Raw genomic sequence first — 17,386 nt, forward strand, 5'->3', positions numbered from 1 at the left:
TTTGTGTGTGTGTGTGTGTGTGTGTGTGTGTGTGTGTGTGTGTGTGTGTGTGTGTGTGTGTGTGTGTGTAGTTAAAGCAGGAAGCTACTGCATCTCATCCTGCACAAGTGAAACGGGGATGCTGTGAGCTTATGTTATGTCCTACTGTTATTTGCTTTTCATTGCACCTCATGTGTTTAATGTGATCTGAAACAGAGGTGTAGTTATTTTTAGTAGTATATTTTTTTTCTGTTGTCCACATTTAGTTTACTTTCTGCTTATAGCGACAATATTACATGTATTCAAATACACTTATGTGACTTAATATCTCTCTCTGATTGGTGATTTCCTGTAGAGATGTGTCATGTGGTGAAGATGGCCTTTGGAAAAAGGAACGAAAAAAAAAAGAAAAAAAGCAATGAATCCATCCCTGTTTGTTCCTCTCACACTGTCTGCGTACATTTTCCACCCTGATTTGGAAACTGGTTGCAATTTTCTGCATGTCTCTTTTCTCTTTCCAGCTTGTTGCACCTTCACAGACAATATGTGGAGAAATATGCTTATAGAGCCTTTAGAATAATGGCATAGCCAAGAGTTTTACAGCTTTTTTTTTTTCTTTAACACTCCGTGTTGGCAGGAGCACCCAGTTAAGACTCATAAAAACTGTGGACTGGGGTCTGTGTAGCTGCTAAGCTGAGCCTAGTACATTATTTATTCCAATATTCAAAATCTAAAAATAAACTCTGAGCAAATTGTTATTAAATATCTGAAAGAAGGAACAGTATATAGCAAATGTCTTGTTAGTTGTGTGTTAAGCAGCAATTGTTACTCAACTGGTCAGTCCCTCTCTGTGTCTGGCACAGTTCCACAGTTCTCCAGACAGAAAGGCAGGGAGGGCCGCACTGACACTGAGTGATGGGTCTGCACCCAGGGCAGCTGTGCTGGTCTACAGGGCCCCGCTGGGCCCGGAGAGGCCCTGCTGATGCGCACATCATTAATGCTGAAAGAGATGAATTTGTGTCTGTGCGATGGTGCACAAACCCACAAAGCCAAGGGAACCCTGCATTTGCTTTCACCCTTCCAAAAAGAAAATACAAGGGACGGGATCATTTTGTTTGATTCTTACCACAATATTTATTCACCATATGGTCAGCCTGCTTCTTGGCATCGTGCGAAAGCAACATGCCCCCCCCCACAAAAAAAAAGAAGAAGCCAGAAACGACAACAACAACAAAAAACCCAATGATATTCCGCCTCACATCATCATCTCTAAAAGTAGGGCAGCCTACGCTTTGAACATAAGGCTTCTCTGCATGGTTATTAACCCACTCAAACGGACACATGCATCGCATTATAGCACAGGTACAGGAGCTTACAGGATATTTATATTTATTTATGTTAGTTTTAAGTGGATTTTGATTGGACATAAGATGAAAACAGTAGTAAATTATAAGCCATACGCATCTATGTGCTCAGTAATTCATACTCTCCATATCCATTAATAGAAAATCAACAGGAGTCTTGACTGCTACAACTTGTTTTCCAATTTGGAACAACATTGCTTGGACACCATCAATGCTTAATTGTTTCCATATTGGCCTTTTTTTGTTTGTTTGTTTGTCAGGGCTTTGGCATAACAGAGTAATCTAAACAGTGACTGCCCCCCACAAGGCAGCTGTGTGCTCTAACACACCTTTCGCACTGTGCTGCTGCTCTGTGCTTCGGTGTGAGCCATGGCCACATGGTTTCACAAAGGGGACCGATGTGTTTGCTTTGCAGCAGCATGGATACCTGTTAAAAGACTCGTCAGTGGCTGACCTCTTTTATAGTATGTGGGTTAGTTTCAGAGGAAAAGTAAAGTTGTTTGTTTCAGCCTTTTTTTTTCTTCCATGTTTGACAGTACAGTACGTTACAGTTTTCTTTTTTTTAGTAACTTCCTCATTGTGAAACGGTAAGGAGCCCTGACACAGTCTCTTAAATTTTTACTAACTTCGCTTTTAACAGAAAAAGCTGCAGCAGCAAACGAGGAGGAGGTGCAGAAGGCTGACGTCTCATCAACAGGCCAAAGTGTGATCGACAAAGACGCCTTGGGACCAATGATGCTGGAGGTGGGTGCACGGCCTTTTCCTCCTTACTCATAGCGCCATATGTGAAGAAAATATTATGAAATGCCAGACTCGTGCTGAAGTACCCCACACTCCACTCATTTGCTTCCACTCACGCAGGAGATGCTCTCCTCTTTAAATCATGATTGCTATATAAAGTGTCCCATCTACAGAGAACAATTAGAAACGAGCCAGCCGTGGTTGTGTGTCAGTGTTGCGGAGTTAAAGCTGCCAGCATCTTGTATCCGCCCCTGATTGGCTATAAATCACAAGCGGGCCAATGGGGCCCCGTTGTACCACGAAGGACCACTGGAGTGCTTACATATAATAGGAAAGAAAGCAACAGCCTGGCGGATGAATCAGTCCATTGAGCCTGTCCTCTCACTCACTTCCTCCCTCCCTTTCTCTCTCCTGCTTGTTCAGTTCTCTTTCCTCTCTGTCTCTCCCTCCCCATCTTCTCTTCCTTCGCCTCTAGATCTGTCCTGTCATGGAATATTTATAGCTCTCCTGGTCCAGCGTCACTGAATCGACATACTAACTCGCAGCTAAATATAGACCAGTGCAGCCTGCAAGCTTTCCCATCTGTCAGCAGCCCCAAAACACAGCGATCGGCCATTCACACCCGCTCCGCTCTAGCCATGTCCCCGTCCGCCAGCCCAGGCTAATTACAGTGTGCTCTGCGGAGTATGGCTGTCGGCAGGAAATGCACCCACGCGCCCCATGACCCTCCTTCAAGGCCTTCTGCTGCCCACTCTCATGCCAACTCAAAGACGGACAAGGCTGTGAAGAAACATTAGTGTGCTGTTGTTTTAACCTTCTGGGAGCAGTCTTCTTCTGTCACATGATTTATTGTGGCATGTAGTTTGCATCCTTGCTAGCCCACACGGTACAGAGGCTGTTGTGTGTTTCATGCATATTTTTGCCTCTGCCAGCAAAGTGTTAAGCATCACTGTCATACAGTACTAGAGGCATGTTTGAATTGCTTTAAGACAGAAATGTAGAAAATGGCTAATATTAAGCGAGAATTTATGAGAAGAGAGAACTCTGGTTGCAAAGCACTGCTCAGATTTAAATAATCCAGAGAAATTCCCAGATTCCTACCCTGCTGCAATTCATTACCTGCTGTGTAGCAATATTTAATCATATGTGAAAACAATAGGTTCTATGATATCACTCACAATGTATTTATTCAGGCTTTATTAATTTGTAGTTTCTGTAGAAATGTCTCTAGTGTTTATATTTAGTATTTAGGGAGGGTGTTGCAAATTAAGGTATTGGCTAAGAACATTATGCAAGAGTGTCTGGAGGAAGGCAGGCGTTGGCACTAGAGTGTTTGCTCTGTTTTTGTTTGCCCTACTTGTGCAGTTCATGGCCTTTCTTCATGCAGACTGGACTTACACAACCGTGTTGCATTTTGGAACAGCTCTGCTTCATGCAGTGATAGATGAGATCTCCTTAATCTATTTTCAGATCGTGCTGTGTTAAGGCGTGCAAAGGAAAACTTTCTTCTCAACATGATCATGTGTTCCCGGGATATGGGTTTGCTACATCCAGACTTGTCGGTTCACTGTAGATTTGGTAGGAAGTGTAGTTTGAGACATATACACTATAGTTATAGATGAGCAAGGATGCAAAAAACCCAACACGATACAAAATAAACATTTACGTTATAAATCCTCTTGGTACCCATTGAACAATTCATGTGACCCTACACGCTGACAAGTGTGTGTGTAGTGTAGATAATGTTTATTTAAGCTGAGGTGAGACACCTTGAGAAGAGTCTCTTGCGTCTTATCTTGACATCAACTTTACAGCGTTACAAGCAGCAGAATTCCCTTTTTAAGAGCTCCCGGTGATTTGATGGCCTAATTGACACCACCTTGTGTGTAATGGCTGACCTGGGGCTGTATTCTTTCAATTAAGTACTGCTCCTCCTTCACATCCGCCCGTCTCTGCAGGCACATGCTTTTATCCTGCTTTTTATCAGCCACAGCGATGGTGAGCGTCTGTGGGAGTGATCCATGTACCCGGCACATGGCGTACTAATCGTTCCTCTTCAGACACAACTAGTACATGTGTCGGCTGTCATGGGGATGTTAGCATCAGCAGTCGTTGGAGTTTTTAGATAAACTGCGCCTTCACTGAGTCGCCTGGCATTATCTGTGAGATCATAGAGGTAACAGTGCATGAGATGATGTTGCGGAAAATAACCAGACGTGGCGAGATTTCCTTTTTTGTTAGGGAGTTGTGGACGTATTGCGTATTGTAGAATTTGCCATGATTTGTGCCAACATTTTTGTGCTGTATAAGCATTCTTGCTGGAGCACACTAATCACATCTCAGGCACAGTAGGCGCAAATAGAACATCCCTAATGATAATGAGCTAACGAGCTAATTGGTAATTAAGTTACAATAAGACAAACAAACAATAGAATTCAGTAGAATATACATCTTTCTCTGCATCTGTTTGTGGAGTTTATATGCTTAAAACTGAATATCCTGACCATTAACCAGTGAAAGAAAAATGACCCAGTCCATAGTGAACAAACTTCTGAACTGTCTTTCTTTTTAATCCTCCAGGCTCTGGATGGCTTCTTCTTTGTGGTGAACATGGAGGGTAACATTGTGTTCGTGTCAGAGAACGTGACCCAGTACCTGCGCTACAACCAGGAGGAGCTGATGAACACCAGTGTCTACAGCGTGCTGCATGTCGGGGATCATGCTGAGTTCATCAAGAACCTGCTGCCTAAATCCCTCGGTTGGTTCAGAGATTGTTTTTTCCCTTTTTTTTTTCCCTTTTTTTTTTTCTTCTTACTGTCAGTTTCTGTCTCACTGTGTCTCTTTTAGTCCATGTCCCTCGCTTTTCCTGACTTTGCATGTATGTCCTTTGTGCTGTGCTTCCGCTGCCTCTTAACACCCTCGCCTCTCTCGTTCTCCTTATTCAAACAGGTATGTTGTAGGTGGCTGTTGTTGCAGTGATGTCAGATTAATTAAAACATTTAAACGGTCACGGTCAGAAAGCATTTGATTCAGCTGTTTAACAGAGACTTTTAGGATGCTGCAAAAACCTATAGGTTCTTCATTTGTCCCTTTTGCTGACGCTCAGCCCAAACATTTGCTCGCACTCTTCCTCCCTCCCTTTTCAGCTAATTAACTTCCTTTTTTTGGCTTCTCTCCCCTGTCAGCAGCATCGTGCGCCTCCTATATTTCCATTTCATGTCCTTCCTTCTCCTTCTCTTCACTTATTTGTGTCATTCTCTCTTTCTCTGCCTTGAACGCTCACCAAGTTCCTATTTTCATGTTCTCACTTTCCCATTTTTTTAGCCCACACACGGAAAACATTGCGTTTATCCTCACCTTACTCCATTTATTCTGTCACGTAAGATAGAATTTACTTTCATAGCCGCGGCCATTTAACATCCTGCCTCTGCATGACTTCCGCACGAGAGGTGATTTTTGATCTGTGCCGTTGGAGCTCATCAGGAGCTCGAAGTTCTCCTCTCCTTCTCTCGTGGCGCTTCGGATTCAGGTCTGAGTACCCAGCCCATCTGGGTGGGAGAGCAGCGCAGAGCGAAGCACCCTGGAAACGATCAGTGGGCTGTGTCCCAGATACTGGGAGATTATCAATGCACTGAATGAGATCACAAACCAGATGGAGTGTGATGGGAGTTTGTTAGAGTGAACAGAGTGGCGTGTGTGACTATACGTTTCTTTCTTTGTGTGCACGTACGCGCACGGCCGCTTACACATGTGTGTGCCCTTTCTGGTGTGTTTGCTCGCGCCTGTGTAAGTGTTGGAGAGAAGAAGAAAGATTGGCAATGATGTTTTACAGGACATGCATATGGAGGCCTGGCTGTGATGCATAGCTGTGGATAGATGGCGCAGGGCTCAGGGTTCCAACTGCTCATTATGACTGATCTCTACCCAGCAACAACCCTCTCTTTTTTACACTTTTTCTGCCTTCATTCTCTCTGTCTTGCTCTCATTATGTCTTTCACTTGCAGCGTGGTAGCCTCTCTTGGCTCGCTCGTTGCAGCTCCCATTCTCCGCGTTCTGTTGTTCCGTTTTTGCTGCAGTACAATTTGCTTTAAAAAAATCTCCTGTTCCCTTTCCTCCCCCTCGATTTAGTAAATGGTGTCCCGTGGTCCAGCGAGGGTCCAAGAAGGAACAGTCACACTTTCAACTGCCGAATGCTGGTCAATCCACACGGCGAGAGCCAGGAAGAGCCGCACGAGCACGAGCCGCAGCAGCAGAAATATGAGACCATGCAGTGTTTTGCCGTTTCGGAGCCCAAGTCCATCAAGGAGGAAGGAGACGGTATGCAAGGAGGGAAAAACGGAGACTAAAGCGGCACCCTATGAAACACACTTAAGCATTTCCTACTAGGCACAATTGTGTTGAATGTTATGGTTTGCTTTGCTTAAGTCTAAACCATTTGCAGTAACCTTGTTAAATAGTTTTATAGTATGATTAGGTTCCAAGAGCGAGAAAATAATATAGCCTGAAGTACAAAGGTGTTTGAATCATCGGGGGAAGCATTTTAACATTCAGCAACCTGACCCTTTTAGAAATTGCACACACTTATGTCAGCACGTTAAAACACTTGACAGAGGACTGAAAGACCTCTTCAGAAAGTAATTCAATTAAAACTGACTGTTTGCTTTGGAGCGTTCAATTAAAAAGCAAACAAAAGCAAGGATTTGTCTACTTGTATAACATTACAATGAATTCTGCCCTCTTCAGTGGAGAGCTGAGTCGAGGTGAGCGGGATCAGACTTTTTTTTTTTTTTTTTAAGTAGTGTAAAGATATACACACACCATCGACAAAACCTGGAGAAGGAAAATAAGAAAGCTTGCTTGTCTTTAAGAAACGCTGGTTGCCACCCAATGTAAAATCATTTAAAGTAATAATCAGCTGCTAGTCATTCATAGGGCGTTGATTGTTGACCATTATCTGTCTTATAACTGGATTTGTATAGCCAAATGATGAAGAGCAGTGCTGCTGCCACTCAACTTACACCCATGAAAAGTTAAGTGACACAAGGGAGACGGGAGGTTGGGCAGCTGTCATTAAAGCTCATCTATAATTCATGTACATCCCTTCCAAACCTGGGCTTATGACTCCAAGGGAACCATGTGCTTTAACCATGTAATGCAACAGCAAAAGCAGTCATTCAGTACTTTTCACAACAGCTTGAACACAACAACAGAATACAAACAAACTCGACACATTTGGGAGCATTTGTGTGTAAAGAAAGAAGAGGAATTTGTGTTAGCTTCTTGTATAAACATCTGCTCTCCTTTCCAGGGAAGCGATTTTAAATTGTATGTTGTTTCTGCTCTGCTTTCGGAGTTCAGTCACTGAGAGGTCACAGGGCTATTCCAGTGGTATTCAAGGCTTTAGATGGGAGCATGAGATGCTGAAGAGTGTAAAATTCCATTACAAACGACCTTTAGCCAGAATATTTCAGGACTTATGATTGTACAGCGGCCTGAATCCCTTTTGTTCAAAGGCTATATTGCCAATCTTTAACTCAGCGGCAAATTAAAACAATAAGCAAATGTTTCACTCCAAATCTAGTTAGAGCCTTTTCCCTACTCTCTGGCTTGCTTTTTGTGCACCAGCTGTTTGCCAGCCATACTTTGGCAAGTAGGCCAAATAGGACTCGGGCCAGAGGTGTGCCAGTGTTTGTGTGTACTGAAGTGGCAAAGCAAGATGAGTGGTTACCAGTGCAGGAATCTGTCCAGCTATAGACAGAAACAGGGGGAATGGAGGCGATGGAAAGCAAGAAATTAATGTAGATTCACAGATTTGAGGGTCGGACCACCCAAGAGGCTTTTTAATAGGACTGTGTGCAAGTGTGCGTGTGCGCGTGTGTGTTAGTTCTGGCATGCATTCATTTACAAGAAACCTGTATGGGAGTGTGGGTATTACTGGCACCGAAAAGTTAGATGGCAGACTTTTTGGGGTCACCCCAGTCCTGGACTTGGCAGTGTCATATTTGCCATCAGTCAGTCAGCGCTTCACACACACACAGACTTTAATGTTGAGCCAGGAGAGGTGTCATCAGTGTTAGATGTTCCTGCAGGTGAGAGTAGCCAGAGATGGGCATTCAAGCTCGCTTACACACACACACACACACACACACACACACACACACACACACACACACACACACACACACACACGCCTTCAAAGGTCACACTTCATCATTTCCCTTGCCAGCGATAGCTGCTCCTCCTCATGAAAGGAGCGGAGCCCTGATCCCTATGCTCATTAATAACTGTATTAATTATGCTGCCTGGGAATAACATGCATTTCATTTTCTTTCCCTCCCTCTGTCTCTATCATTTACACCCCATCCCTCCCCTCTCTCCCATCCCTTCCCCCTTTCACCTCTTCTGTTTATCTCCCTGTTTTTGTTTTTTTTGTTATATACTCCATCTCCTATTTTCTTTCCTGTGCTATTCTGTTTTCTCTTTCTGAGTTTTTAATTATTTTTACTTTATTTTTTTTTATTTTTTATTTTTAGACTTTCAGTCGTGCCTGATTTGTGTAGCTCGCAGAGTGCCAACGAAGGAAAGACCCATGCTTCCCACGCACGAGAGCTTCACTACACGTCAGGACCTACAAGGTACACGAACATGTCAGCCGGCAGTGAACTACAAACCGCTGTTCACAGAAAACTTTGCTCTTGATTTTTTTTATTGCATCTTTGTTTTAGCATAGCATCTTTCCATATGTGGCTTTTCAAATAAAACTTGGCCCTGCATCAAAAGAATGGTGTAACGATTCTAGTGAGGCAAAGTTCCAGCAGTACCTTATTTGATGTCAACAGCTTGTAAGTCACTTTGCACTACAGTTAGGGATTCAAAGAATATTATATCCTCGGTAAAGATCCTTAGGATTGAACAACTTAGTAGACCCAGCTTCCTACCACAGGCTGCTCTCTGGGAGGTAAAGTACCTGCCTGAACGCTGGCACACAGACACAGACAGCTGTTTGTGTTTCACCTGGTCTTTGATGTACCCGTACCACTTGTGTGGCACAGACACACACACACACACTTAGTCACTCATGTATAGTAATTTACTGTGGTTTCCCACACAGACCTCAGTAGCCATGCATCTAGGCAGGGCTATTATTTATTTGCCTCTTTATTTGGACTGCACAATTTTAAATAATTGCCGTGATTTGTTTTATTCTAGATTGACAGCATTATTTTTCTCTCATATTTTTCTGAAAGTACTGCCTCTACATTCTTGTTATGCCTACAAGAGCTTCTTGGACATGGTGCGGAGCTGTGAATAGTTCTATTATGGATGCTAGTTTGACAAGTCTTTAGTCAGTCCCTATGGCTGTCATTCAAGCAGCAGTGTGCTTGTCACCCTTTCAAATGCATCATACTTTCATTTAAATTGTATTCCAGTGAGGGACAACTGTTACACTGCTGTGACTGTGTTTACACACACAGCATGAGAGTACTTGTTGGGCTCTAAAGATAGTTGAGGCTGAGCTGCCCTGAACTCATTACCTGCTGTAATGAGTGTCTAAATGGTGGTCTTTTTAAATTTATACTGACAGCACTTATAATTGTATTTCCATGTCTAATCCTATATAGTCAGGACCTTCTATTCTGTTTACTAACACAGAAGCCATTTCTAACGTTGGGTAAGCTGTAATTAGAATGTAAACAAAGATTTATAATGTATTCTTTAAGTAATATTAAACCACTGAGATCCTGGCCGAGTCAACAGAAGAGACATTTATTTTTAATGTCGACATTAAATCTTTACATTTGTGTATGTCAACCGAAATGCTTTCCTTTATGACTAAGGTCTCCCTAATCCCGTACTGTGTGCTTAGGTAAGATAACATCCCTAGATACCAGTCTGCTACGAGCATCCATGAAGCCGGGCTGGGAAGATCTTGTGAGGCGCTGCATCCAAAGGTTCCACCTACAGAATGATGGAGAGATGTCTTTTGCAAAGAGACACCAGCAGGAAGGTAATTCCATTAACTATGAGGACAATCGTGTTTAATTTTTTGCTCTGGATATTAGAGTCATTGGGGATGGCTGCATTAGCATGAAACGGTTGTTTAAAGAGGGGCTGCAGCCACATTAAGGAAATGGTCAAATGAAAAGTGTTATTTTGCCATCAATGTGTGTACATGTGTGCCTAGTGCTCCGACACGGCCAGGCGTTCAGCCCCATCTATCGGTTCTCCCTCTCTGACGGAACCATCGTCTCAGCCCACACCAAGAGCAAACTGGTACGCTCGTCTGCCACCAACGAACCTCAGCTCTACATGTCCCTGCACATCCTACAGAGGTATGTCCTACCTGCTCCACATGAGTCAAAAAGACTGACATAAACCCGAGGCATCAACTTGCTAGCATGTTTTGTCCTGTGAGTTCCCTGCAGCACTGCCTGTTGGCTTCATGGAAATTGTGAGGATGGCACGGTTTTCAAAATATGTGCTTCCAAGTGTTCTTGGTCAAAATCAGACAGCGATATGTTACACCCCCCCAAAGAGAAACAAAACCAGAAAAAAAACCAAAACAAACATATTTTCTCACTTCCTCCTCATGGTAAATTCATGTAGTTGTATTCATACTTTGTCTCATTGTTGGCAAACAGAAGAGTTTTATTACATGTCATATCCCATCCTTGGCATGCACATTGACATTTTTCTTGCAGTATAGTTTATACTGTATAGATTATTTACCCTTTACCCTATTGATTTTCTGCGCATCTCATTGTGCATGCATTCATATGATAGTAAAAAGCGTATTTGAAGAAATGCAGAAATGTTCCTTTTCAGTTTAAAGCAGCCAGTTTTCTAAGATTTCTAACTCCCATGTACAACTTTTGGTATTGTTTTTTTCTAATGTGTGTGTTTGTGTTTTAAAATCCAGGGAGCAGACAGTATGTGGAATGGGTCAGGACATGGGCCCTGGCAATCAGGCCACAGGGATGGCTCCCAAACCAATGAACTCTTCCACTCCCTCCATGACTCCTCCAACCCCAGGCAGCTTGCCAGGTTCAGGGCCTCAGGGCCAGGACACTACCATCAGCAGCAACAGCACGCCTTTCTCCCCCCCAGGTCCTGCTGGTCCCAGAGAACCAACGGCTATGGGGGGGCATATGCAGGTCTACCGCTTTGGCTGTCCTCAGCCACACAACCACAATGGGAGCATGCAACCACCACAGCAGGGCCCCAACTGGAGGATGAATAGCCCCTCTCGTGCCAGCCCAAGCCCAGCCGGAGGACCCCATCCACCTCCGCAGAACTCTATGCTATCACCCAGGCACCGAGGGAGTCCTGGGGGTGCAAGCAGCCCTCGTGTAGCAGGGGGTCTGCATTCACCCTCACCAGTGGGGATGTGCAGTGGAGGGCCTGGAGGTGCAGGAAGTAGCACGGCTAGCACCCATGCTAACAGCTATACTAGCAGCTCTCTGTCAGCTCTGCAGGCCCTTAGTGAGTGCCATGGTGTAGGACACGGGCATGGACCCCCTCATACACATACACTAGGGTCTCCAGACCGGAAAATGGGCTCCCCAGCTGGGGTCACACCAGGGTCAGCGGTAAACGCTCATCTGATGTCAAAACTTGGAGGATCCACCAGTGCTATTGGTGGTTCAGGAGACTCATTTGGACCTCATTCAGAGATGAGTCAGGGACACACCCAGGCCCAAACAGAGGGGAACTTAGTGGAGCCCAAGGAGGAGAGGGATGGACCCCTCGAGGGCCATGATGCTCACAGCCGTGGACATGACAACAAGGGCCACACCAAGTTACTGCAACTGCTCACCACCAAGCCAGAACCCCTGGAGACGCCTCTTTCCCCTGGTGCAGGAGTTGAGGGCAAGGACCAGGCTGGGACAGGGGTCCGGGGTGGCAACACTCACGCCACGTCCCTTAAAGAAAAACATAAAATCCTCCACCAACTGCTTCAGAACAGTACATCCCCCGTGGATCTTGCTAAGCTCACCGCAGAGGCTACAGGCAAAGAGATGGGCCAAGACCAACCCCAGGGTTCCGGTAGTGCTGCTTCTGCGGCAGACATTACTCCTAAGCAGGAGCCATTGAGCCCCAAGAAGAAGGACAATGCCCTGCTACGCTACCTACTGGATAAGGATGACACTGTAATGAAGGACAAGGTCCCTAAGCTAGAGCCTGGGGAAGTGAAAGTCGAAGGGGGCAAACACCCGCAGGTCAAGGCGGAGAAACAAGATGCAGGATACGACCGCGCTGAACAGGTCAGTTTAACGGAGTTAATCTTGTTTCCTGTCTTTTTCTTCTTTGAAATGAGTAAAGGACTAGAGTTACCCCAAAACTAACTGTAACCTCTTTAGCCTGTTGCAAAAAGCAAAAGTTTTCTGCCCTCTATTGCTCCACTTGCCTCTTCTCTCTGTTTTGCATGAATCTGGGTTAGGTAGCAGATGCCACGTTCATGCAGGATGTTACAGCTAAATGTACAAACAGTCAGGGAATGCAGAAGGCAAACAATATTTGTTGCGCATATATACATTCCGAATGACCATCATATACACTGAACTCATTGTGTATGCTCTTTATTAATGTATATAAACACATCAGGTCCTTTCACTGCCTGTGTGTTGGCAGCTGAGGGAATCTATCCGCCAGCTTCAAACAACTGTGACATTTGGAAGGAGCCCCTGTGGTTCTTCAGCCATTTGATCCTGGTTGCTTTTGGCCAGATTCCTCAGGTTTGGCACCGTGCTCAGGTCAAGACTGGTGCTGAAAGAGAGAAAGGAGTCAAAGGAAGTGAGCGGGCAGAGTGTTGCTGGTGAAACTCAAAATTTCTTTGTAGCTGATGTTCTAGCAAGGCAGAGTGTTTAGAACAACCTGCTGATGCCCTAATGCAGGAAAGAAACCCGGCCTCACAGACACTCACAAGCTTTCATACAGGAAACCTGCGCATGACACGCTCTACTAAACACCTATGCAAGCCTGCAAGTGTCATTCTATCACATACTCTTCACTGCTAAACCGCAGAATTACAACAAATTACATATAATTACATAAATGCCCTTCCTTTTCTTTTCTGTCTCTGTATCATTAGCTTCCTCTTCTTCGACCAGTCACGTAGTCTGGGTTGCATGCATGCCATTTAAATGTCAGTAACACTGAACAGAGGTCACATTTTTTTGTCAAAGTGCATGTTCATTTTTTTTAATAAAAAGGTAATCTGTGTGCAAACTGTGCTTACTGTGGATCAGGGTGCAGATAACCTGGTTTGATTGTCCAATTTGAAATGTCCGCCTACAAAAGAATAACCTGCGTCAGAGTGGGTTTTAAGGGAATTTATAAAAATCAATCTTTTTTTATTATTATTATTATTTTTTAAATATATTTTAGGCTTTGTTTGTTTTTTTTCTCCATTCAGAGAGAGACAGCGGCACCGACTGTCACGCAGCTATGCACGCTCGCAGTGTATGTACAGTATGTGCTCGTGTGCTGGGGTACATAATGTGAAGAAGAGGGAAAGGTGATTGGTTGGATAATACAGTAAGAGCCGCTGTTAAACTGAACAAAGAACGGGAGAGGAGAGAGGTGTAGATACCCCCAGGAGAGGCCAGCCTCGGCAGGCAGAGTGAAAATGATGAGCCATATGCTCCTGCATGTCCTCTCTGCTACCATGGAGATAGAGGGGAGAGGGAGTGGTGTGTTTGCAGAACGTGCAAGAAACAATAAAGAGAATTAGAAATTGAGAGAAATCCAGGTTTTAATGTGTAATGCCAAAGGGTTTTATTTTGTGGAAGTGGCCAGTATACAAGGGAACACAGTTAGACTGTATTTTAAAAGGATTTTGTTTGCCCTACATTTAAAGTGCAGCTGAAATGAGGGAATTCTGGGTTTTTGCCTTTAGTACGTTAACACACTCACGACTTAATGTGGTGACACATTCCAGTTTAACAGATCTCATTAACTAGAACAAGAGCATTTTGTTAGACGTGCTCTAAGCTGAGGCTTCATTAGAGCCTTTACATGTGTGTGAGTGGGCTTCTGTTCCTTACTGGTGACTTGCTGCTTGGCCATGTGTGAGAGCTGACTGTACTAGTTTGAGTCCACTCATCCTCCTCTCCACTAACCTCACCCACTATTTTCTCGCTGACGCTCCTTCCCTTCCTCTGCCTTTCTCGTCCTCATGATTGTTGAGGGCTGAATTATTGATGGCTGGAGCAGAGCTAAATGAGAAATCAGAGCAGAGCTCTGATGGAGTTATGAGTATGGCTGAAAACAGGGGTGGTTCAGACTTGTACCAAACTGCCGATCAGATCGACTATTAGCGATTGACGAGGCAGTTACCGGTTGTTTTCCCTGACAATGATAATCTTTGATATTAAATCCGTAAAAGTGACTCTGCTCTTTAATCCCTAATTTAAGGAAGTCAGTTTGTTATTCCTTGATCCAATCTTTAACTTCATTTTTCATGTGCTTGCTCATGACCAAAGCATCTGGCTTTGTCACATGTTCGCTGTGTCACATCTGCCAAATAAGATTAGAAGTTTAGGTGACCAATGAAGTAATAGGCTGTATCTGACTCACTCTCTTACCTGCTTCACTATCTTTACATTTTCTGTTTTCTTAAGACTATCTCTGAAGCTAAAATTGACTTCTTATTGTACCATATATACACCAATAGGCCACACCGTCAAAACCACCTACATTGTTGTGGTGCACCGTGTTCCCCGTTGAGACATGGTACTCACATTATGTCTGAGTTTGTGCTTTTAGGTTCAGTTTCAGGCACCAAGAAGTTTAAAGTAGATCTATTTCTTCAAGTTGTTAGGTTCTTCTTTCCAGCATGTTCCACAGATGCTCAGTGTGATTGAGATCTGTGAAATTTGGAGGCCAAGTGAAAACTTTGAACTCACCATTCTCGTTCTTAAATCATTCTTGAGGAATTTTTATGATGCAAACATTATCCAGCTGAAAGAGGTCACTCCCATCATGGATTAAGGTGTTTCTGTGGTCTGTAATATTTAGCTAGGTGATATATTTTAAAATATATCACATCAATGCGTGAATCTAAAGTTTCTCAGTTGAATATTCCCAGAGTATTAACGTACCTTCACCAGCTTGCCTTCTGCCTTCTCTTTCCAGGGTTAAAAGCCCACAGGTGGTCAGACTAGGCCACATTTCCCAGTAGTGGTGCTTTCAGTAGTGGACATGGGTCAGCATGCAGGTTTCACCAGTTTTTACAGTAACTCTCAGACTAGTCTTCACTTCCTTTGGTGGCTTCTTTGAGCTATCACATTTTGGCTCTTCACAAAGTGAGTCCAAGATTTTTTCCGTTGCCTATTTTTCCTGCGTCCACCAATGTAACTTCAAGAAGTAGCTGATCAATCGACACCTAATTTTGGATCTAACTGGGGGGGGAAAAGAAAATTGGTTTAAATTCTGCTTCTAAAAAGCTGGAATTAAGCTAGTCTCAAAAACTCCAACTGATTTACTCAAAAAAGTAAATCAGAATGACTGAAATAACTTTTCTGCACCAAATGCAGAAGCAGAAAATCTTCACTTGTACTCCCAGTTAAATGTCAGATGTCTGTGCAAGTGTTGCAATTAATGTTGGAGCCATGTGTTGTCCTGACTTTTATTTTATTTAACACTTGTTTACATTTAGGTAACAAAAGAGCAGCATGACTCTGGGGTGACTTTTTCCTTTTTCCTTACTTGACAGTGCCACTTCTGCTTTTCTTGGCCTTTCTCACTTCCCTTTCCTACAAAATTTCATGCGCTAGATCATGGCTTCTGGAGGGCTCCTGTGTCCTTTTGAAGTCCACATCACCATTAGGGCACTGGACGTTTAATGGAAGAGTTGGAGATTACTCGCATGTCACACTCGCAGTGTTGGTCCGTTACTAAATACCAGCTCAGTACTTTGAAAGCGTGCTTTGAAACTGTATGTTAACTAATGTTTCGAATACAACTATTGCAACAGATAACAGAGTTTTTAAGTAGTGCTTTTTGTAGTTGCTATTTGGAAAAAAAATTTCTGCTGGACCTTTTAAAGACTCAGTAAAGAAGTTGTTAGGTCAAACATCACGATCTTACTACACTCCCTGAAAATTGCAGTGCTCCTTTCATACAGGAGCGCTGGAATAGTTTACTTGCAGTTTACTTTGATGCCTTTTATGATACATGTGCTGTTTATAACTCACATGTGGCTTCAACTTACAACTAGACATGTGTCCCACTTTATATATATATTGTGTATTTGTCCTACAAAGGCTGCTGGAAATGAAAATCAGCTCTGCAGTGAAAAATGATCCTTTTTATGGTTTTAAAATCTTTGATTTCTTTCATTATTTTGTTTTAAATGAAATACAGTAAAATGGTGAGAGATGCAAAAAAGGAGGGCTCACATTGCATTACATGCACCAACATGCATTTGAAAGTGGAGTGTAACATGAATTGATAGAAATGGGACCCATTAAGGGTAAAAGCAACTGGAGAAGTGGAGAGAATAGAAAATGGGAGGAGAGAGAATTGAAGAGGAGGAGGAGGAGGAGAGCAAACTGAGAGTGTACAGAAGCATTACATCATTCCTGACCTCATTAGGGCTTTTCTCTCTCCCACCACCACCGCCACCCCTCACTCTGTTACTCTCTCTAGCTTTCCTACATATCCTGTCTGCTTCTAGCTGTGATCAGCTATGTGCGGCTGTCTATATTCGGCTGTACTGAGATACTATTTAAATAAAATCTTCCAAGATGTAAAATAAATAAATAAATAAGAAGTGCATTTGGGCATAACCGAGACGAGGCTGCAGTCCTTGAGCCGTCTAGATAATTTGTTCTATCAGGCATATTTGGCAGCCTTCTATCTGTAGCAGCAGTTACATGCCCAACAAATACATGTCATTGTCAAGTACAACATTGAAACAGTGCTGGTGTGCTGCTTTCCTGCTGTACAGTATGTCATGATCAGGGGATTCAGTGATTCTGTGTGTGCTGCACTCTGGTGGACAGTTGCAGCTAGTGCAACTTATTTACTCAAAGTCCCTCAAGCCTCGCTAGAAAGTGCCCGGATCACTTTTGTGGAATTGTAGTTTCTTTTTGGTTGTTGCTTATTAATGCTTTGACAGTTGTTGTTTTTTTTTTTTTTGTAAAGGGTGTGGGTTGCCGAGATGTTTTACTGAGCTGCATTATTCAAGAGTTCCTGTTATTGTGTCCTCCGCATCTGCGACAGAAAGATAAATACACGCCATGCCAGTGTTGTGAAACGGACACTAAGAAGTTTATTCTTTTGTGGTTCTTCCAGTT

At 43.5% G+C, this 17,386-nt stretch overlaps 1 protein-coding gene across 6 annotated transcripts in view; it reads left to right on the forward strand.

Annotated features, from left to right (window-relative positions):
- Positions 1–17,386, forward strand: part of ncoa2 (nuclear receptor coactivator 2) — a 60,002-nt gene that overhangs the window by 34,099 nt on the left and 8,517 nt on the right. For all 6 annotated transcript variants that reach the window (XM_013915594.1, XM_013915612.1, XM_013915606.1 and 3 more), the window contains exons 4-10: positions 1,984–2,087; positions 4,665–4,842; positions 6,213–6,401; positions 8,618–8,719; positions 9,952–10,092; positions 10,270–10,417; positions 11,005–12,349. In XM_013915594.1, the coding sequence (XP_013771048.1) occupies positions 1,984–2,087; positions 4,665–4,842; positions 6,213–6,401; positions 8,618–8,719; positions 9,952–10,092; positions 10,270–10,417; positions 11,005–12,349 (2,207 nt within the window). The remainder of the gene's footprint in view (positions 1–1,983; positions 2,088–4,664; positions 4,843–6,212; positions 6,402–8,617; positions 8,720–9,951; positions 10,093–10,269; positions 10,418–11,004; positions 12,350–17,386) is intronic.

This window comes from Pundamilia nyererei, unplaced genomic scaffold (assembly GCF_000239375.1).
Source record: "Pundamilia nyererei isolate P.nyererei 1_Seehausen unplaced genomic scaffold, PunNye1.0 scaffold00007, whole genome shotgun sequence".
NCBI lineage: Eukaryota > Metazoa > Chordata > Actinopteri > Cichliformes > Cichlidae > Pundamilia > Pundamilia nyererei.